The sequence below is a fragment of the Camelus ferus genome, chromosome 14 (assembly GCF_009834535.1).
Source record: "Camelus ferus isolate YT-003-E chromosome 14, BCGSAC_Cfer_1.0, whole genome shotgun sequence".
NCBI classification, from domain to species: domain Eukaryota; kingdom Metazoa; phylum Chordata; class Mammalia; order Artiodactyla; family Camelidae; genus Camelus; species Camelus ferus.
Window position 1 is genome coordinate 33648598 of NC_045709.1, and position 24400 is coordinate 33672997.

Consider the following 24400-nt stretch of genomic DNA (forward strand, 5'->3'; position numbering starts at 1 on the left):
AAACACTCGCTGATAACTTTGAAAGGCTAAGATTCACACGTCACTTATTACTTTATTCAAAACTTGTTTTTCAGAATAAAAACCATCATCTTCTTGGACATCTTCATTTTCATTAATAGGAACAGCACCTGGTATCCTGATATTTTCAGTGCTAACTTTCATAAAGATACAGTTTTAATATTAAAGATGAGTTCCTGTATATACTCGTATCAGCAGGGAATACAAATTTGAATTGACTTTCAGAAACACAACATTCAACATACTAGTTGAATTCCTCACTCAACAAAATTACAGATTACTATACATTCATGAGTCACTCATGAATACTCAAAATCATGAATGTCAATAGCCCAAGATACTCTAAGTATATTATAATTCAAGTGTAACATAGGCCAAAGGCCTTAATTTCAGAATAGAAAAAATTATACACTGTAATAAAGTATAAAAAATAACTTTAATACACTAAAAATACTTCAATGCATACAAACCTTTAAAGCCATCAGGATATACATCAGAAAGAAATTTAGTGTTGATGTCTCCTTTTATAAATCGTGAGTTGATTATCACCTCTCGAAGTAATGCAATATTGTGTGTAACACCTAAAAAAAAAATGATAACAGACTGAATTGAAGAACAATAGGAATGAGTCAGTTAAAAATCTAATTCTTGTTATCTGGAGGAATTTATCATTAGTGTCCCATGACCTAGCAAAAACCATGCAAGATTACTTAACTCTTTCACTTCAAGTAACAACAAAAAAATGTCTGAACTTGAGGCAGTAATAAAACACTAAATGTAAACTTAAGAAGCTTGTGACTGCCAAGTCAATTCAACGGGGAGACAAATGTCTTTTTAATAAATGGTACAAATACTAGATATGTATTTGGGAAAAAAGGAAAATCAATCTCAACTCTAACTCACAGGACATACAAAAATTAACACAAATTGGATCACAAACCTAAAACTATAAGACTTAGAGAAGGAAACACAGGAGAAAAATCTGTTACCTCGAGGTAGGCAACAGGTTCTTAGCGCACAAAAATCCATGAACCGTGAAAAGAATATCAACACATTATAGTCCATCAAATTTTAAAAGTCTGCCCTTCGAAGGATACAGTTAAGAAAATGAAATGGCAAGCCAGACTGACAGAGGATATTCACAACACATGTATCAAACAAAGAACTTGTATCTGGGATATATAAAGAATGCTTACAAAATAATAAGATGACAAATGAACCAAGTGAAAAAAGAGGCAAAAGATCTAAACAGAAATTTCACAAAATATATACAAATGGCCAGTAAGCACAGGAAAAGATGTTCAATATCACTGTCAAAGAAATATAATGAGATATGCCCAAACATCAATTTAAGTGGTTAAAGGTTAAAAGACAGATAGTACCAAGTGTTGGTAAGAATGTGGAATAAATGGACCCGTCACACCTTGTGGGGAGGAATATAAATTGATACATTTTATATTTTACTTCCACCTTGGAACTGTCTGACAGTTTCTTTAAAAGTTAAACATATAATCACCATATGATTCGGACAATTCACTCCTAAGTATTTACCCAAGTTAAAACAAAAACATAGGCCTATACAAACACTTATACACAAAGATTAATAGTTTTATTTGCAAAGTCAAAACCTGGAAACAATCTCAATGTCCATTAACAGTGAACAGATTAACAAAATGTGGTTTGCCCATACAATGGAATTCTACTCAGCAATAAAAAAAAAATGAGTCCCTAACACACAAAGATGAATCTCAAAATTATTATGCTGAATTAAAGAAGCAAGACCAAAAATAATATATACTAAATGCAGCCTAAAGAAAGCAGATCATATGGTTGCACTGGGAAAGGGTCGGAGAGAGGGTAAACTGCAAAGGCCACAAGGAAACTAGGAAGGGACAGAAATGTTCGGTATCTTGATTGTGGTGATGGTTTCACAGGTGTATGTTTATGGCATCAAATTGAATAATTTACATATAAGAAGTTTATTATATGTCAGGTATACTTCAAAAGAAGTGGAAGAGGAGGAAGTGGAGGAGGGGAAGGAGGAGGACAAAGGGAATGAGAAGAAAAAACTTGTTGATCAAGTAGGAAAAATCGAGCCGAGTACACAGTGACTACTCCAAAGTAAAGTTAAAATAGGTAACCCCCACAAGAGGGATACAAATGGTATCAGGAGAACTCTGAGACAGAAAGACTCTATGAAGGGAGTAGATTACAAATACGTTAAATAGGAATAAAAGGTGGAGTGGGGAGGCATCTCAAATCCAGGGAGAGCAGGAATTAGATCAGGTGTCCACTACAAGAGGAGGGCGGCTGGAGCAGAGTAAAGCTGAAGTTGAAGAAAACAAGAGGTTTGTTAATTTCTTCCAATTCTTTAACCCACTCCTCTAGAGTTCTAATCTGCACCACTTTCCTTCACAGCAAACCTAGAAAGCCTGATTCTGCTTTTGCTATTCAAGTCTTATAGAATCCTCATTTATACAAGAATAATTATGATGTAAGCAAAGAATCACTGAGGTTCAAGTACTAGATCTACCTCTCATCTTGAGTACGTTATTCAAACTCTCAAAGTTTTAGGTTCCTCATTTGTGAAATGGTGATAATAATAAAACCTATTCATTATGACTGTCATGAGGTACAAATGAAATAATGTTTAACACGATGCCACGCACTCAAGAAGGTGCATTACTGGGGTGGTGGGTATAGCTCCATGGTAGAACACATGCTTAGCATGCACGAGGTCCTGGGCTCAATCCCCAGTAAATCCATTAAAATGAAGGTGCATTATTATTATTATTATTATTATTATTATTATTATTATTATTATTATTATGCTCTTTTATTATCCTTTTATATGAGAATAAATATTGAGAAGACAACATGTAATTTATAAACAGCAGACAGAAGCTGTACAGCATCCTAAGCCTCAGCACTGACCTACCAACCTCTAACTTCTAGTTGCATATTTTGCACAAATTTAAGCTTATACCTATTTCTATCTCGAGAGTTTGTCCATCCGGTAAGACAAAGGTCAGCAAACTATGGCCTCCAGGTCAAATCCAGCCTACCATCTATTTCTGTAAATAAAGTTTTATATAACACAGCAGTGTTTACATGTGGTTGGCTTCATGCTACAACAGGAGAGCCAAGTAGTTGCAACAGAGACCTTGAGGCCCACAAAGTCTAAGATGTTTACTCTCTGGCCCTCTGCCAAAAGCCTGCCCATATTTGCTATGAGGTTTTAACAATGCTGATGTTCTGAGCAAGTTAATCTTTATCTATCAGCATTTTCTCTACACCTACTACTCATGCAGCAGGTAGCTACCACAGGAAGGAAAATGAGAGTAAACAGTATGGCATGTGCTTTGGGGCAACTTTCAGTAACTAGTTACGGAGCAAGAAAATTACAAGGAAAAAGGAGACTTAAAAATAAGAAAACTGTGACCCAAAGAGACTCAATTATTTATCTAACATTTAGAACACTATAAATGACAACAGTAAACTACATAAAAATATTTTTAACACTGTAGAGGTATGTTGTGACAGACTGTTCGTTTCCTCTAAAATGTGCTTTTTATTTTTTCCACAGTAATAGAATCTTAGCTGAACAAATGACTATCCCAGACCCAGACTCCATTCTCCCACCTATCTTACAGCTAGGCATGGCAAACTAGACAGGCAACTAGACAAGTTAGAGTGAGGTAGTCAACTCCAGCCTCACTCACGTTCTCGAGAAAAAGACCTGCTTGAACCTCCTTCCCTTCCCTTTTTCTGCTGGCTTCCTGATACGACAGGAACTCAGCTTTGGCAACGCAGATGACGGAGAGCAACAAGGTGAGCGTGGTGGGGGGCAGAGGGGGGATGACACAGGTGTGTGTATCTCCTGGAAGGACAACAGGACACTAACCTACCCTATCAGCACAGACCAGCCAGAATGTTAAATGAGAAACAGATAAATTTCATCTTATTTATAATCACTGAATTTAAGAACCTTTGTTACAGCAGGTTACCCTGTACCCTAATGTGTACATACGGGAGAGGAGGTCAAACTTTTCCATATGACTTCCTATCTCTGAGCCAACCAATATTAACAACTTAATACATCCTTCCAGGCATTTTTCTATGCATCTCTTTATACTAAACCATATTAGCAACCATATGAAAATTTCTGAGCATCTCTCTTCCTGACTCAAAAGATACACTGTGCCTAAAATTTTACAAAAGCCAACTTTCAATTTATTCAAAGTACCTCGAAACACTTAGAGAAAGTTTTAAAATTCGAATTTGAACGCTATTCCTTTAGCTATACAAATATTCCATGGAAGAAGTTATTGTATATAGACGATGATCTAATAAATATCCTTGACAGCACATGCTCGGGAGAAACGCATAGTTAACCCAAGCTTGCTTTGTGGATAATGACCTAGGCCATATTCACTAACATGTTTTGAAGGACTTTGGTAATTATATATATTTCTATGAGGAAATATTGCAAGGTATAATAAACTTCTGATAACACCAATACTCCTAACAAATCATTGCCAAGATCTGACACTTGCCTTTATTATAGGTGATATTTTGACAGACAAAAATGAAGAGCAATTAATGAAAGGCAAAGTGACAGGACACTTAGAAAGACAAAGCAGGTCGGCAAGAATTTAAAAGAGAAAACTCCTTGAAAGACTTCAGGCTATGAAAGGGAAATGAACCCCTTTGTCATATGTTTTACAAACGGACAAAACTAAAGCACTTTTGAGGAAGAAAAGAGTTATGGCTTGCCAGAGAGATTTTAATGCATAGGAAATGACAGATGTGCTGTTCCCGGAAGAGGAAAGTATTTTGTGTGACTTACACAAATTTTCCTGGCTGGGAAAGAAAATAGAGAAAGACACAGAAGAACACAAAGATGGTAGTATCAGGGAGGCACTTAAACTATTTAAGAATTTTCATCATGGTAAAAAGTAAATGGATACCACCAGGTATTTCTGTGAAGAGGACTGAAAGAAGTACACCATGGCCAAAGCATACGAACAAAGAAGAAAATGGTGCACCTGAAAAGTCAAACGGGGCATTCAGGGTCTGATAGGCAAAGATTTCACCTTACCTCGCGAGCAACCAGAATGGATGACACAGGGAAGACATGATTAGATTCGGGCCTGCCAGAAATCACTCAGGCTGCTATTACAAAAGGGACTGGGGAGGGGCAAGAGTGAAGATGGGAAGAAGCAAGCTGACAACTGCAGGAGACATGCTGACAAATGACAAGGCCTCCGACCACAGCTAGTGTGTGGACAATACAGAAGGAGAAAAGCAGCTGGACTTGAGAGATATTTGGGAGGCGGACAGGGTCTGGGGACTTGGTGGATGCCAAGAATTGGGGAGATGAGCCCAGCACAACACCGAAACTTCTGGCTCTGCAGTGTTTAGGGAAAAGGAATAGATGGAAATGAAAAAAATCTGATACATTTTTGGCAAGTTAAATTTGAGGGGCCTGTGAGATGAGACTGATCCGCCTAATTAGAGTTCAGAAGAGCAGGCAGATTAGAATGCATGTACATCAGGATACAGAGGTCATGGAGGTGGGCATTCACGTGACGGAACACAGAACAGAATGAGAAACAGAGAAATGCAAGACAAAACCAGCAATATGTGAATTATTTGTATACAGTAACTGAAATTTTGAGAAAAATAAGACCCTAAAGGAGGGACTGGAAAGGATAAATGTTAGAAGATTGAGGTGCAGCTGTAATTTTAGTTCCAAAAAAAGGTGTTCTTAAGTACACCTGTTTCAATTTACAAGCTTTTTTTGCATAAATAGTAAATAACTTAGAAAGGTACTCTAACTTTCAGGATTTTTGTCCTTTCCTCCTCCAGTTAAATAAAAATAATACTGTTCACTTTATATGCACCATATTCCATATTTAAACTTCCCTGGCTTTCTTGGTACAGCCTAGTGCTGGTAGACATTTTCTTGCCCTCTGTGTGGCCAGTGCCAGAATAGTTAGCATCACATTCTGTCTTCAGTAAAATACAACGTAACTTTCAGAAATAGTTAATGACAATTTGAACAAAAATAAGTTTTCTGATGCCAGTGATCAATTCATAACCATGACATCCAAAAAATTTAAACGCATGCAGTTTTACAGGATGAATGATGTTGTATTTTAATTCCATACTCAAAGTAAAAAAGAGGTGATTTTAGAAAATGTAACACAAAGGAATCATAAGCAAATATTAATTTACATTTTGGATATCAAAGAACAGAGCCACTCATGCACACAAAAGCCATGGACTTTTAAAAATCTTTTTACTTGAATAGTAAACAGAGCATGAAACAGACTTTTATCTTGTTAAATGATGTTTCAGGAATAAAATTAATGTACAAAAGCATTTTCCCTTTAATGTTGTCTGAATAAAGTATTACATATTACTGTGCAAAATCAAGTCATTATCTATTTCTCTTTCCTAAGGACTATAAGCTAAATCAACGGCTAATGGCAGATGACCAAACTCTAGGTTCCTCAACTGACTGCTCCAAAAACTACTGTATATTAATTCTAAAGCCAAATAGGAAAACAATCAAAAAATTATTTTACACCTAAAAGTTCAGAAGATTAGATAAATGGGAAAAATCATTGAACTGTTAAAGGATATCCTACATATCTGAAAGTTATTTTGTACTCTAGTTAACTTTCCATGTGCCAGTTAAGAAAATGCTATTTAAATTGATCTTGTTCAAACAATAAGTATATAGTAGAAGTACTCTCAGACTTAGTTTATAACTTTAATGATATTATTAATCACATACACATAAAAATTATGACTCTGAGATTTGGACGGGGAATTGAGGCTGACCTCTGCCAGAGTTCACGAGGTCCCATCTGTATGGGAAATCACCACCAGGCCCCAGAAGAGAGGACCCCTAGGAGCAGCTTTCTCCTGACTACCTGCTGGTTCCAAAACACTGGCCAGACATTAGCTGCACACACTGGCAAGATCAAACAGAGGCCAAAAGCCACTGCTTATTTCATGGGGACTCAGAAATTGACTTTAGCCAAATTACATTTTTGCTCTAAAGAATCTTTATCTTAACCAAGGCTCACAATCGGCTCAGGAAAAAAAAAAATATTTGAACAACTAAACAGTTATCAAATTATATAGTAAGTTGTCCATTTTCTGTCCTTCATAAAACAATTTTTTAACCCCTCTATTCTTTAGAATTAGTCAGATGGATATATAAGTACAAATCACAAACGTTTCTCTGTTTTTATTCCTTAAACGTTAGCTTTGGGAGGAGGGGAGCATATGCTCCTCTTCACTTATTTTCTAAAATTTTTTGTTTTGGAATATTTTCAGAATTATAGAAAACTCACAAAAACAGTACAAAGAGTTACTGCATATCCTTTATCCTGATTTTCCAAACGTTAACATCTGACCACATTTATTTGTTGTCATTCACCATCTCTTTCTCTGTATGTGTGAACATACACACAATTTTTTTTAAAAACATTTGAAGGTAATGTTCAGGTAAGATACTTTACTTCTAAATATTTCACTGTTTCCTAAAACCAAGCTAAGTCTCTTACGTAATTGCAGTACAATGACCAAATCTGAAAATTAACATTGGTAATAGTGTCATCTAATCTACAGACTTCATTCAAATTTTACCAGTTGTCCTATTTATGACCCTTACTACAAAAGAAAAACATTTTTTTTCCTGGTCCAGGAACTAATCCAAGATCCCATGTTGCATTTAGTTGTCCTGTGTTCTTAAGTTTCCTTTGATCTGGATAAGTTGATCCATTTTTCTTTGTGTTTCTTGACCTTGACACTTTTGAAGAGTACTAGCCATTTATAGTGTACACTGTCTTTCAATCTGGACTGTCTGATGTTTCCTCATGATTATATTCATGTTACACATTTTTTTGCAAGAATACAACAGGAAGGATGTGTACGTCTTAGTGCATCATATCAAGAGGTACAGGGTGTTGATTTGTCTCATTACCAGTGATAGTAGTTCTACTCATCTGAGTAAGTTGCTAGGTTTCTCCATTTTAAAGGTACTGTTTTCCCCATTGTAGTTCATTAGTATCACCTGAGGAGATATTATGAAACTGCTTCTCATTATATTTTCATCCACTAATTTTAGCATCCATCATTGATGATTCTTACCTAAACAACTTGATGTCTGCCAAATTGATTTTTCTACACTTATCAGTTAAAAATCCACTGTAAGGAAGAGCTGTGAGCTTTACCTCATTTATCTTTCTTATCTATTTGTATCAGTATAAACTCACGGACTTTTATTTCGTGGATTTTAATCGACTGCTAGCATTATTTATTTTGTCACTGAGGTTTTCACAGATTGGCCAGTGGAAGCCCCTTAAAGTTGATTCCTGTGTCTCTGACAAATCAAGATTTTTGGAGCACTTGATTACTGTCTTACACAAGCTCTTTCAGGCTCATCTTCCTGAATAGCAGTCATTTTATCAAGTAGTGGTTCCACTTACGGGGAGGATGGTGTTCAGAAAACAAGATCTGGGTGCTTGGTGTGCTTCTTGTGATGGGTGTCAGTGCTTCTATGACCTCTCAGCAGGGCAGTAGTTCCCAATCATTTGGCATGATTATCCCCTCAGTGAACATATGGCAATATCTGGAAGTGTATGGTTGTCACAGCTGAGGAGATGCTACTGTCATTTAGCGGGCTGAGGCCAAGGATGTTGATAAATATCCTATGACGCACAGGTAACCCCTCACCCCCAACAAAGAACTGTCCCAACGTAGACATCAGTGGTGCTAAAAAGTTGAGAAATCCTGAGCTAGAGAGTACATGCATATATGTACACACAATTACAGATGCGATAACATATTTATATATTTATGTTTCAATTCATGTTAAAAACTAAGAATCCCCACTGAACTTCCAATTCCACACCATAGGGTTCATCTATGCTTTTCCATTCCCACATCTGTAACTCCTTCCTCTGACAGTGAGAAACTTTGCTCTTCTTATTCACAATACGTGTATTTATTTCCTCAATCCCAGAATATACACAAACTGGTTTCAGAACTGCTAACCCATGAACTAGGAAAAACAAACCTACTAACTAGAGTTTAATATTTGTTCATACATATTTTATCTTTACATTGAGGGTATCCAGTCAAAATACTATTAAAAGTTATTTAGGTTAGCTATTTTTCTCTCTCCTTCAGCATGATTGTATTATTCATACAGTTTGGCCCATTTGTTTGTTTGTATTCTATTGAGTTTTTTCCCCAGAACACTGATTTTAAATATTAATATGTATCTAAAAGGCAGAATTATATTAAAATGTGTAACAAAAGTCTCTCTCCTTCAGCGCACACAGTTTCCCATTCCCCAGTCATTTCCACCATAATAATATGATATGTATGTCATATTATTAGTAATGGTCTTGTGTATGTGTGTATGTTTCCAAAAATGAGCAGATATATGTACATATTCTTCTTTCTCCTAATTGTCTAGCAATATCTATTTTTCCCTTCCTTCCTTTAATAAGAGAAATGCTAAGGGGGGAAGGATATAGCTCAAATGGTAGAGTGCATGCTAAGATCCACAAGATCCTGGGTTCAATCCCCAGTATGTCCTCTAAAAATAAATAAGTAAATGGATCTAATTACCTTCCCCCCAAAAAACAAAAAAATAAAAATGATAAAAAATAATAAAATGATATATTTTTAAGTGTATTAAAAAATAAAAGAAATGCTATGCTTTAGTTTAGTATATGGCCACCTTGATATCAACTGCATCTCCCATTTTCCTAGCATCTAGGCATGACCATGTGACTAAACACCAGTAAGACAGGAGCAGAAATAAAGGGTGCTTTCTAGGTTATGCCTTAAAAAAAAAAAAAAAAAAAGGAGTGTGAACTCCCTGCCCCTGTTACCTTCCTGCTGAGGCTGGATGATGGGCATGAAAGCAGCTACTTTGGGCCCCAAAATGAAAACCATCTGCTGTGAATGTAAGAGGTGGCCCTTGACAACCTCCTTTCTGGATGTTACATGGGAGAGAAACTAAACTGTATCTTTCTTAGGTCACTGTATTTTTTAGACTGTATTTCTATTGCTTAGACTAGCTTAGCAATGAAGGTCTTTATGTGGGAGAAGATGAAAAATACCTGGAAATGAAAACAACAATGAAGCAGGAAAAAGGGCCTGAGAGAAAGCAGTATAAATGAGAGCACAGAGCCCATGCAGAGGCAATGGGAAGACACTAAAGCAGGGAAGTGATCACTGGGTTTGTACTTTGAAAAGATTATTCTGTGCACACGGAAGAAGGGACGAGCGCAGGTGAAGGAAGAGTACCTGTGGAGAACCGTTCAGGAAGTCACCGCACTAGTCCCTGACAGACAGTGCCCACTTGGGACTACAGGGCCAAAGAAAAGTAAACAGAATCCAAAGTTATTCAGATGAGCTATGCAGATCCAGCCCCCTCAGAATGCCTCTGAGACCACTTTTCTGAGCCCAAGTGCTCAACACTGTTACTTCAGGGACTCGGCATCCATTCCCAGAAATCCAAGTTTCTCTGCTCATCCCTCATCCTCAGAACCTCAGATGACGCAGCTACGCCCACTCTCCCCAAACACTTGCTCCCTCTTTTCCAAGCCATTCTACAATACCTTCCGAGAGTGCCACGATCACTTGGGTCTACCACAGATCTGGAACATTCACTCACCTCCTTGCCTCACTTGAAATCCTCAATCCTCTCAAGGATCTTACTTCCCCAGCAAGCCTCACACACCACACTGCCACTTCCAAAACACCACCAATTGTACTCCTTGGAAAAACTTCTGTTTCCTTGCAGTTCTTCTGCTCAGAAAACCTTCAATTTCCAGTCATCTACTAACATCCTTGCCACAATGCAAAGTTCACTAAGAACTTCTGTTACCCAACTCATGACCTGCCCTCTGATCCTGACTCACCATGCATGTGTGGAGGATCTATGCAACATTATCTTGGCTCAGTTCTTAGGATCTCACCTCAAATAATCTGTTCTTCTACTTTAGACACCAAGTCCCATAATCACACCCCGAAATCATCTAATGTTCTGTAACTATACCACATTCAAAACCACCAATTCAAAATATACCATTTTCTAGCAATAGAAATAAAAGCAAGAATAAACAAATGGGACCTAATTAAACTTACAAGCTTTTCCACAGCAAAAGAAAGCATAAGCAAAACAAAACGACAACCACAGAATGGAAGAAAATTTTTGCAAAAGATGAAATTGACAAAGGCTTGATCTCCAGAATATATAAGCAGCTCATACGACTTAATAAGAAAAAAAAACAACCTAATCCAAAAATGGGCAGAAGACATAAATAAGCAATTCTCCAAGGAAGAAATAAATACAAATGATCAATAGGCACATGAAAAAATGCTTAATATCACTAATTATTAGAGAAATGCAAATCAAAACTACGATGAGGTATCACCTCACACCAGTCAGAATGGCCATCATTCAAAAATCCACAAATGATCAGTCCTGGAGAGGCTGTGGAGAAAGGGGAACACTCCTACACTGCTGGTGGGAATGCAGTTCGGTGCAGCCATCACGCAAAACAGTATGCAGATTTCTCAAAAGACTAGGAATAGACTTGCCATATGACCCAGTAATCCCACTCCTGGTTCCAGAAGGAACCCTACTTCAAAGACACCTGCACCCCAATGTTCATAGCAGTACGATTTACAATAGCCAGGACATGGGAACAGCTTAAATGTCCACCAACAGATGACTGGATAAAGAACAAGTAGTATATTTATACAATGGAATACTATTCAGTCATAAAAAATGACAACATAATGCCATTTGCAGCAACATGGATGTTCCTGGAGAATGTCATTCTAAGTGAAGTAAGCCAAGAAGAGAAAGAAAAATGCCATATGATATCACTCATATGTGGAATCTAAAAAAGAAGAAGACAAATAAACTTAAATATAAAACAGAAACACACTCATAGACATAGAATACAAACTTGTAGTTGCCAGAGGGGAGGGGGGTGGGAAGGAACAGACTGGGAGTTCGAAAATTATAGATACTGACAGGTATATATAGAATAGATAAACAAGTTCATACTGTATAGCACAGGGAAATATATACAAGATCTTGTGGTAGCTCATGGTGAAAAAGAATGTGACAATGAATATATGTATGTCCACGTATGACTGAAAAATTGTGCTCTACACTGGAAATTGACACAACATTGTAAACTGACTATAACTCAATAAAATAAAATTAAAAAGAAAAAAGAAACAAAATATACCACTTTCCAACTGCACCCCCATCTTTCCAGTTTATTTCCCAAATGCCTTCACTGGGGCCAATACATAAACTTCCAATCTAGAATGTGAGATATTCTATATGTCAGCTGCCCCTGACTCTTCTAAAGAGTTAATGATACAAAATAAAAAAGAGCAAGAAAATAAAGAGACAAAACCAATATAAACTTTGACTGGACCATGGATAGGGCTAACAAACAGATAAAAAAACAAACTTTGGGGAAAAAGTGGGGAAATTCTGATATGAACATAATCTTACCCTTAAGACGCATGCTGAAGTATTTAGGAGTGATGTGTCATGATGTCTGCAACTTTCTGTCAAATAGTTCAGGAAAAAACAGAGAAGAGAAGGTGAGGAGGAGGGAGAAGACAAAGACAGGAGAAAGGGAGAGACGGAGGAAAAAAGCAAATGTGGAAAAACTTAACAATTAATCTAGATGAAGAGTGTACCAGTGTGCAAAGTACTACCCATTCATCTTTTCTCTACATTTGAAAATACCTAAAATAAAAAGTCTGGGGCAATGTATCCCTCCTCTGAGTGAAAAAATAATACATGTATTTCAACATGATGTGCACACATCCACACCTTTCTCCATGCTCATCCAAAGATAACTAAAAATATTTTAGAATGGGAAGATTCTGACTAAAAGCACTACACATTACTCTCTGATTTGCTCCTCTATTTTAATTGTACATACGGACATGACTTCAAGTCATAGCTGCACACTATTTTGCAGTGAAGACGCACAGTAATTTATTCAGTCATCTGTCCATCTGGGCGACACTGCAGTAGGTCAGAATTTGGCTAGAACTGTAATTTGTAGTTTGGTTACTACAAACAATGCTATTGTAAATGTCCTTGTAAACATCTCACAATTCAGTGTTTTGACACTCTAAGATAGATTCCCGAAAACTGAACAGCTAAGTGAAAGCGTATGTACTTTTAACATCTAATGCCAGATTATTTTCCCAAAAGACTATAGCAAGTCACACTTCAAAGATGCCTGACTGTGCCCATCACTTTTGTTTTACCAACACAGTAAGTTATCAGTCTTTTGAAAAATGCCAGTACTCTGGGAAATCATTTTAAGGAAGCACAAAGTGAAATACTCTCAACAGAGTCACCTATGAGCCCTAAGTGGTACTCACATTACTTTTGAAGGACCAAAAGGGAGAGGTGTGAAAAGAAAGACACCCTCTCCATCTTTGAATTCCCACTATACGCTGTCACTCCACTATTACGGCATCTATGAATTTATATTACACTTACGTATTTTCCATACCAAGTATACTAAAAACTCTTTGCAATAAAGGTTGTATCACTCATTCATTCAACAAATATTAATATTAATCACCTACCATGTGTCAGGAACTGCTAGCCACTAATGCACAAGTAAACAAGATAAACACCATTACTGCCCTCATACTCTTATGGGATAATCTAACGTTTAGCAATTAATGACACAACTAATACTTTAATTATAGTGACAGTAAATGCTTTGAAGAAGCAGTAGAACAGGGTGAAATAAAAGCATGTAACTCTGCACACAGTACTGGGTATGACCTAAAATGGGCTTCAGTATTGTTTAGCCATGGTTTAATAGGTTTCACGTAACACCAATTGATTAATAATGATTTAGGACATATAATTTTTAAATCTGTGGTTTTACAATTGTTATGAGAGATGGAGAAAAGATGGGAACCAAAGTTACTGAACTTCACAAGCAAGTACTGTGCCAAACTCTTCTTCATAATTAACCTCATTTAATCCTCACCATTAATTTAGAAGGCAGAGACTCTCACTCTATTTCTTAAACATGGAGTGTGAGATTCAGAGAAGCAAAATAATTTGACAAAAATCACATAGTTACTAAATGGTATCAAGACAGGATATGAATCCAGCCCTTTCTGATTTCTTTCTATTACATCACAGTGAAGCAAAGGCAGAAATTTCAGACCAAGTCTGGAAAAATCTATCTGCACAATAAAATACACTTTGCCTTACATGTGATATATATAAATTTAGGAGAATAACAGCCAGCTTACTTTGTATTTAAGTCACTTAATTTAAAAATATAGTACCTTGTATACCTATATACAAAGTATAGTAAGTAATGTAAGTAAATTAGTGGAAAACATGTTCAAATATAAAACATGAATTGTATTCTGTAAACATAAAAGAATATTCCTTTCAGAAGCCAGACACAGTAGAAAAATAACTTTTAGGTAAGACCAATACTAATTCAATATTTTGACAAACTGCCCAAATGCCATGCCACTATGTTATATTACATCAAAGTTTAATACAGATATGATTTGACAAAATATTCTTACTCAGATTGACTATCTCAAATTCATGAACTTAACATTCAAGTTCATGAGAATGAAACCTAAATTAACCACCATCTAATAATTCAACAACCACAATAAAAAATACAGTGATGGGGCAGGGGGTGTGAGGAATATATAGAAAACTTTAAAGGCCTCTAGGAAAATCTTGCCAAGTACCTTGTTTATGTCTATATATGTATAATTAAACACACATAAACAAATACACACACCCAAATTAGATGCATGTTCCAAACATGCACTAGTGTAATTTGGGGCAATATTATTTCTGTAGGACAACAGACCTCTCAAGGCCTCCTTAAGCAATGTACAGCGAAAATATGCATCTGCTGCTTCTGGAAGAACACAGCAGAGTTATAAAACCGGTAAACACTTAACAATTAAGGTTAAAAAGGAACTAGAGAATTGGCTAGAAAGAACATGAAGGGAACCTTTCGAGTTTTTAGAGGCTATGGATATTAATGGTTCTAATTTTTCTTTTTAAGTTATACTAGGTTCACTTAGCTTTCCTTTCACGGATGGAGGTGAATCACTGGCACATAAGGTGAGATAGAATCACTATCACTTACTAGTTAAATGGGAAGAAAAGAGGGTGACAATAGAAGGGAAGGGAGGAAAGAAAGATCTCCTGATCTAACAAAGCTGGAAGAGAAAGCACGAGAAAGAGTGACTTGCATGACTTACCTGCCAACAGATGAAAATCAGCAGGGCAAGACAGATGTATAAAAACAGAGTCATGAAACTGCCCTAAGCCACTACTGTACAGCTACACAAACTGCTCGCTGCACAAAGGCACTTGGCCAAAGGGGCAAACAAGGCTGTGCCATGCTCCGTCACTAAGCTGGGCTCCCTGTCTCAGGGCTGGGTATACCCAGAGAACACAGAATGTTTTCTAACTCACACAAAGCTGCAGTCGCTTGTCAAGACTTATGACCTGTAGGCTGTGTCCACTCAAAGGGAGGCTTTTTGAAATTGCACAAAAGCTCCGTATGGGACGGAGGCAGGCTGTGTAGTCAGACTCCCCCACCATACTACACCTCAGCCTCCAAAATCAAGCCTCCTGACCTCACTGTTAAATTTAGTGAGCCATCAGAAAAAAGCCAAACTGTACAGCCAGTCTTTCTTACAGAATGTTCTTAGCCCCACACTATTCTTTCATAATTCAAAATTAACTTATATTTCACACTTTAAATTTGATATTAAAATCCATTATTCTGAAGCTGATGATAATTTATGTTGGGCTAAAGTAAAATGATCTTTTCATTACTAATGAAAAATTGCTAATAAAATTGATACTGTAACTTACTCCTTAAGGGGAGTTAAGTATAACTTTGCTTTAATTATTTAAATGTAATGGCTGCTCCTAATAACAGTTACTACTACATATCCTAAAGACTTGTAGGCTCACGCTTTGTTACACATTAAAACTATCCTGTATGTATATGAGGTAACAATTGCATTTGCTAGAAAATACTTTATAATTTGTTCTAATTCATAGAAGCAAAGAGCTATCCTCTCTACTCTCAAAGTAGTCAAATTGTAGGTCACATGTTTTAAATCTCCATACATTTTCAAGTTTCAAATTTCAAAACAATACAAGCCAAAAAATAAAGACATTAATACAGCAAATTTGCTGTTAAACTGCACTAGCCAATAAAAGAGGCCAGAATGAAGAACCATTTTACACAGAATACGTGTCTATAAAATATGAAATGCTCATCTAGGAAAGGTCGTAAATCATTAATTTAATTAAATAACCTAATTTCAGATGTATACATAAAGTACAGGATTGCTAAAGAAAATGAAATACCTATTCTTAATTATGTCAGTTTAATTAATTCAAGCTGCTCTATGTCTATTTAAACTTGTAAGTAAATGTTCCATCGAATTCTCTAATTAATAAATCTTTGCTGTTTTCTAGAACTGGACTTCTTGTATAATGACATGGTCTCAAACGTTTGTTTTTACCTCGAATAACGTAATTATCCAGTGCATCTTCCATTCTCTTCAGTGCTTCCGTTCTATCAGAACCATATGTGATTAGCTAAAAGCAAACAAGCAAACAAAAAAATTTATATTGATATAAACTGACCTATCTATAAATCAGACATTTCATCTTAGTAAAAATTAAAATATTTCATAGCAGATTTCCAGAATATCTTTTGAAATTTCACAGTGGTTCAGTTTTTAGTACAAAGTATGTCAATTAAGATTTTTTAAAGTAAACAAATATTAGAATCAAGCTATTTCAGATTTTTCTCCTAGGTTTCACTATCGCAGAAAAGAGTTATTTAAGATAAACCAAAATGTAACAAAAATAAGCATAAAAAATTTTTAAAGGAAAGATATCAAAATGTGAACATCTGGAATGGCATATAAACATCTGGGATAGCAAAGGATTAGGCAAGATTTGTTTTTTCTCTCGCTATTTTTCTGTGGTTTCCAAGTTTGACACCCTGAATAGCTAACTTTTACAAATAACATAGCAGAGAAGTAAAAGGTTCCTGTATAAAACAAACAAACAAACAAACAAACCTCAGAAAGGTCTTACTATTCTATATGATTCTGTGCCTATTGATATGTATTAGATCTTACACAAATTAGCAATAAAATAAGAACTTAACTATTCATAAAGTATTTTTATGGCTATTGCATTAGTCAATCTACAGTTTGCAATTTTTTTTTTACTACATTTTATTAGCTCTTCAATATGAAGCCAGGTTGAAAATTATTTTGTAGGAAATAATTTTTTTTAACAAAAATGTATTCATCTAAAGATGGAACCAAATATCTATAATATTTTATATGTTTTTTATCTTTTAATTAAATAGTGTTTCTCTAACAAACAAAATACCTAAAGTCCACTTTAACAATATTAGTGTAAAAATGTAGGTGAAAAAGAAAAATAAAAAATATTTTGTTTACTGCAACTACATACAAATTGCACTTGGAAGACAACTACCTTAAGAAATGAGGTTTTTAGTAAAGAAATCATCCCTCAATACAGGTCTATCACTCTAGAGAAAATAGGATATTCCAAATAAAGTCCAGCTTCAACTACTACAATCAGAATTTTATATTTTATAAGATTCTAAAATTTTAAAAGATCTAAAATTTTAAGTAGAGTTGTTAATTTATTCTGGAAAGTCAAATTTCAAGAAGGCAAGTGGGCAAACAGACATCTTACAGTCTTACATAAGATTTAATTACATTAAATCTAGGTAAATAGTGATTCATAAAAACTGAAGAGAAAGAGTGAAAAGTACTCTAACAAACATAGCCTATCATCTCAGCTCCTAGACGTCACCTGCCATTACACTCTCATCTCAGGCAACATTTATGAATGGCCAAAAAAACAATTTAATTCCTTCTCACTGCAATGGGCTGGGCTGGTGCCACTGGTGAGATAAATCTGTTACTGTAGGGGTTGGGGTGATGGTTTGATTAGACTGGGGAGGAGGGAGTGTTGCCAACTAACATGACGTTGACACTTCTCTCTTAAGAGAAAGGAAAAGCTACCCAGCATTCACTTTTCCAAGAGTGGCCATAATTATTTGTTTAACGGTAGTACATGATTTAGATAAAGGCACTATTTCAGACTTTTTAAATTAAATATGTCCATTGTCTTTTCAGAAGAAAACTGAAAGAACCATTAGGAAATCAAACTAACTTTTGAAATCATTGGATCATAATAAATGCTAATATCACTTCCTGGTTGGATGCCGCTGTCAACCCGGACCTGGGAGAAAGAAAGAAAAAAATGAAAGTAACTTCATATTGTGCAGCAATCTTTGCAACAACAAATTTAATTTCCATGAAGCAGATAGATAATTTCAATCTCAAATAACATTTCAGCTTTCCAGAAGCAGAAAAACAATCTAAAAATACAGAGGGACCAAATTATCTTAATCTGTTATTACATAGTACAACATACATTTTTTGTTCTCCTACTAAACGGAGGAAATAAGAGAGAAAAATATATTTTATACATCACTATCCCAGGATGTGTTTGTAGCTATTTGATGGTATCTTCCCACTGAAGCAGAGCATGAACAGTGCCCCTTCTAATCACACTCCCCACTGGACTCTTCCAAGAGTTCCAGTGCCGACCCCAGTCAAGCCATGCAGCAGGACTCAGGAACTCTGCTCATCAGCGCCATAGGAACGCTGGTCCTGTGGCTTTCATGTCTGTAACACTTTCCTTTTTTGCCTCACCCTCTCAACTGTAAAACGCTTTTTTTTTTTTCAGTTACTGTTATTCCCCCAGAGATGTTAATGTTTACACAGCTTTTCACATGTCTTTGCTTTGTAAGGACAGAGGCCCCAATTAGATTTCTGATTTTGCGATTTTCATGGGGAAAAAAAATAGCACAAGTTCAAAATATTCTTTTGAAGAGCCTGATTGCTGTTAACCAGCCAACAAGTTAGTTAGTACATCGCTGATTCTTGTTTTCATCTCCCAGTTTGATACCAGCAGGAAGGCACAGAGGTTAGCCATGTAAAACTTTAAAATGAGCAGTTGCTGACTAAGAAATATTTATTAAATTATTGTCTTAAGCTTTGGAATCTGAAGTACTCAAAAGCTAATCAAAATAGTTAAGACAGTCAAGCACGTCCTGGGGGTCTTGAGGACATAGAAATTCAATGGAAGCAGCCAGAACAGCAGGGCTTTGATACCCAACACGGTAAAGGGGTGGGAAGAAAAGAGCAGAAGCTCGCGGAGCTCCTCACCTGTGGGAAGACGCCTTCCCACTGAACAGCGGCTCATCTGTCTGCAGCAAGGCAGGAAAGGTCACACAGCGGTTGCTAGGCCTTAATATTTTAATTTAGGCAATTATCAAGGGACCACATGTAGAACCTCTTGTCTAGGATATCCACATGAGGGTTTGGTGATGGCTTTATTATATGGTGACATCAAAAGATAAACCATAGTTTTCAACCTCTTTAAAAAAAAATCATACTATTATTATTCTTTTTGTAATGTTTCAGAAGACAACATTATCACATGCCTAGAGTGCTTTTATTTCTGCACTGCTGCAAATACAGCAAAAAATAAAGCAAAAATACAGATTATTTATATTTGCATTCACATTCACATTCACACATGGAAATCTTCACTCTAAATGAAAGTCATTCAGCACACTTAAAACATGTATTTGGCTTTCTATTTTCTGAAAAGATACTTCAGGACATAAGCTAAAGTTCTATGAAATTCACAGTGTTCATAAAAGCTAGAAAAGAATTAATGGGAGAGCTGTGAAAGCAATATCACAGTCTACTCCTCACCATATCTAAACAGCCCCAAAATGGCAACTGGTAATCAAATTACATAACAGAAAAGAAATCTCTGAACTTGCATTTTCTTAATTTTAGTAGCAAAAAGTTAAAGAACTAATTTCACCACCATGTATTATTTAAAACCATAGCATGATTGCTAAAGTTGTGTTTAAAATTGAGATTGGTACAAGTTCTAAAACTTTTGATTTTAAACATATCCTACCATTTGGTACATAAACTGCTACAAAGCTAGCGTGGAGCTTTCATGTTCAACCCATTGGTAAAATAACAATAAAGAGTATTTATTACATTCTTAAAATTTTAGTTCGTAACTTAAAATTTTAGTTAACTTGAATAACACCATGTTAAAAGTTGTTACCTAGGCCTCTAAGATAAAACTATGTGTTTGTTATTTACTAAAAGTATTGTGTCATTTTAATTTTAAGTACATGTGGTGAACTAAAGATGTATTATATTTAATCAAAACGTATCTTTGTATAAGAAAATCAGTATTTCCAAATTAAAACTGTAAGCATGAAAACTCTGACTTATAATTTATTGTTTATGCAGCTTTTTCCAAATACTAATCAGCTTTTAATAAAATTCCTAACAATGAATTAAAATTTAAATTAAGTCTCCATTCCTCCATGGAAACAAAGGCTATACCAAAAAACATATTTTAGCTTTAGCTCAGAAAGTCAAATGGCACTGTAACCAAATTTTTGAGCAGAACAAATTGCGGTCTGAAAATAACAAATTTACAAAATATAGTGATCAAATAAAAAGAAAATCTTCACCTTTGCCATAGAAGCAAATAGGAGGCTTAAAGAAGAATGCAAAAAGTACAAACCATAAGTTAACTCTGTAGTATGTATTCTCACGACCAAAAAAGTTAAGAGCTGCAAAGGATTTCCTGAGTTAAAACTGCCTGATCTAGTTTAAGAAGGCAAAGAAGAAAAACTACTACCACCACCCAAGCACCTGCATGGGAGTCTCAAACCACTGCCCAGAAACCTCGGGCGTAATTTAAATGTCTTTCTTCTGTACCAACAGTGGATCCTGTGAAACTATCAGCCATCTCCCACCCTTCACTCTCCTTTCACCTCTCCCGCTCTGCACAACTCCCAGCCCGCCATGTCTACCTGACAAGTGACAGCCCAATCTGATTAAATGCTTCCAAGGGAGGGGACTCATGGGCCTCCATGACAGGCCAAAAGTGATCACCATGGAGATACATAATTACAGCTGTCAACGCATCTACTGTCCTGCTGACATCAATTTGATTGCTCCCAGCAATAATGATAGACAGAGCTTAGTGTGCACTCTCCCGCACCCAATCACTTTATCTATTCCTTGGTCCATTTAGCTGACATGCAACATTCACACAAGCAAATAACAGCAGTAAGCAGAACATTTAAGGCATTTTAATTGTTTTTTCTTTCTATGGATGGCTCACAACTGCAAATGTTATTACATAAAACTCCTGCTGCAGCATTAATTGAAGAAAGATTTGGTGGGACAAAGACTGTAGGGGGTATGGTTTGTCCATTATCACTTGTACTTTCAACAGGTCTCACGTTTGAAAATTGCAAATTGCAAAAACTTGCAAGGGCAAAATGTTTGACATCCTGTTAGCTCTCACAACATGGTGAAAACTTCTCACAACTAGAGTAATCATTATGAATTCTTATTTAATACTTTTTTGTTTGATTAAAAAAATGTTTAGATATGTCCCTATGATACTTGCTTTCTCATCTGCTATTTAAAGTCACATAATGCCTGTTAAATCTTTACAATTTTTTTTCTGCCTTCAGGCTTTGAACACAGCATGGAGTCTCCGAGCCTAGAAAGGGTCAAGTCCCTTTAGAAAGCACATGGGCAAAAACAATTTAAAAAGTGAAATAAATCATATATCCAATAACAACTTCAAATTTAGAATTCTTCCTGTAATCTTTCACCATCTTCATGCCAGTAATCAAACTGAATAATCATATTCACAGATGGTACAGCCTTGTCATCCACCAGCTAACATAATGTCATATACATATGCACTTAATACCTTGATTAGGAGAAAGGGTATGTCCTCATTCTTTTTAATGCAACAAAAACTATTTAAAGAACAGCTATTAAATATGGAAGAAGTATACATAAAGTGGGCAATGATCACTTTTCTTTAACTGGTATACACAATATGTACTTCTCAAAGTCCTTGACACTCAGAATGAAGCACACTTTACTTTCTTTCATCCATTTCCATTAACGAGCTGATTTCGTGCTTGAATTTCTTGACATCTAACTATACAGGGAAGCTGGATTCGATCTATTGAAAAGATTAAATTGTGACACAAAAAAGCCATTTCCCATTCTTAGGATTCCATGATCTTTTTCATTACAATTTTCAAAAGAATTCCAATCACTGTAAACTATCATTTGTTTAGAAGTCAGATGTCTCCAGACATCCCCTGTTAAGTGAATTTTGGCTTTCCTGCACATCATAAAGCACAAAATTAAAAAACAAAAAAACTACAATTCCCAATGAATTTCACTTGTCCTTCAATTTACACTCTTTGGTGTTGACATACTTTAACATAAAAGTATGACATAAATCACGATTTTAACCCCTCACTTGGTATTACAGCTTAATGACTTACACCAGGTAGATGTATTGGTTCTTGGTACTGAGACAATCTCCCAACCGACGGTAAACCAAAAGACTTGTAGGGGTCCTGAAAGTTCAAAGGAAAGGAAGCACAGTCTTTGAAATATAAATCAGCACAAGTGAGGTTAAATATTTATACAAGGAAGAAGCATTTATAGGTCAATTTTCAACATCAGTATTTACCAATCACAGATTTCAGAATACTATTGTCTTATCCTCACTTTAGACAATTTAGAAGTGTATTTAAAAATCAAACAGAACTGTAAGCAGAATTTAGCTTGACCTTGATCATACTTTATTGAAATTGGTAAAATTCCAACTTTCTATAAATCTTCTTAGAATGCCTTTGGCAAAAATAAAATAACCTAAGTGCTACATCAAAACATACTAAAGTTCAGAACAACAAATGTAGTGCACTAAAGATATTTGTTTTTCTTACTCTCAGAACAGCTTACATACGGTAAAATTTGAGTTTTGGTTCTTCAAATAAAGACCTGAAAAGTAATTATGCATGTGCTATTAGATATGTGCTCTATTTGTAAATATGTTAGATCATCAGAATAAATATTAAATAAGTTCAGTGGCCTAACAATAGGGAAGAAAAGAATATCACTTAAAATATAATAAAAAACAAGAATAATAACCAAGTCAAAATATATTTCTCAAGATCCTTAAAAACATTTCAAAACAACTTCCAGAGTTCTTAAACCCAGATACTGCTAACCTGCTTTTTATTTTACAGACAGGTTTTTAGGTCTAAAAGTAAAAGATGGCAAAAATGTTTCCTTGGATTTTTGTTTTAATCATTTGAAAAAAGCATTTTAAGATGATGACTCCTTTATTATCTGATTAGCATAGTTATGAAATAACATAAAAGTATTGAACTAATAGATTATGAGTAAAATCCATAATTAAAATTATGAATTAAAGCTCTGCAATTTAAATTTTAGTTGTTACTTCCACATAATCATAAGAGATAAAATTATTAGGGGAAAAAAAAACCTATCAGAAAAACTTTAAGTAAACATTGAATTAACAACTGTTGTGCACCCAGGGTAACTCTTTAAAAACACAAACACACACACACACACACACACACACACACACACACACAGAGAAAAATAAATGCTTCTGTTTACTTCAATTGTGGTTTGAAAAGAAGCAAACGAAATAAAAAACATGGTCCATTCATTCAAGCACAAGAATATTTAACTAATGCTTTGTTGCCCCTTAAACTGATTAGTAGCTATTTCTTCATCCATAAAAGACAGATGAAAATTAATTAAACTCAATCCTTTAAAATTATTTTGAGTTATGTCAAAATGATCTAACCTTTTTTTCTGGTTCAATTCTGAATTATATAATCAAATACTTGACACAGGTTATAAAACCCTAACTTTACCATGTTGTTTAGCTATATGTGGTCCCATAACTCGGGACATGACTACCATCCTTCCTCCCAATATTATTCGTTTTACCTCAGCATAAACCCGACATTCAACTGCCCAGCCGTTGATGGGAATATCAGCTTGTTTGTGCCTGAGAGGGTAACCCTTGGCAACGCGGATCATTTCTTGGACTAGGTCCAGGCCAGTAATGCATTCTGTGACAGGATGCTCAACCTGCAAGGCCAAAACATGCCAGTCACCAGGTGTAGGAAAAGGTAAATAAATAGAAATAAGCCAGAACAATGTCAACAATTTCTGGGTAAAATGAGGTTAATTATACATAATATTTAATCATATTTGACTTAAAAGCTACCTAAGGGAATAAAATTAA

The 24400-nt window shown here is 35.5% G+C and overlaps 1 protein-coding gene across 5 annotated transcripts in view; it reads right to left on the minus strand.

Moving 5' to 3' along the window:
- Nucleotides 1–24400, minus strand: part of PCCA (propionyl-CoA carboxylase subunit alpha) — a 330985-nt gene that overhangs the window by 148773 nt on the left and 157812 nt on the right. For all 5 annotated transcript variants that reach the window (XR_001367552.2, XM_006195197.2, XM_032496718.1 and 2 more), the window contains 5 exons: nucleotides 24100–24243; nucleotides 22614–22688; nucleotides 18356–18424; nucleotides 16654–16729; nucleotides 489–599 (listed from right to left, as the gene is read on the minus strand). Coding sequence is in view for 4 of the 5 variants with exons in the window: in XM_006195197.2 (XP_006195259.1) it covers nucleotides 489–599; nucleotides 16654–16729; nucleotides 18356–18424; nucleotides 22614–22688; nucleotides 24100–24243 (475 nt within the window). In the remaining variant the exon portion in view is untranslated. The remainder of the gene's footprint in view (nucleotides 1–488; nucleotides 600–16653; nucleotides 16730–18355; nucleotides 18425–22613; nucleotides 22689–24099; nucleotides 24244–24400) is intronic.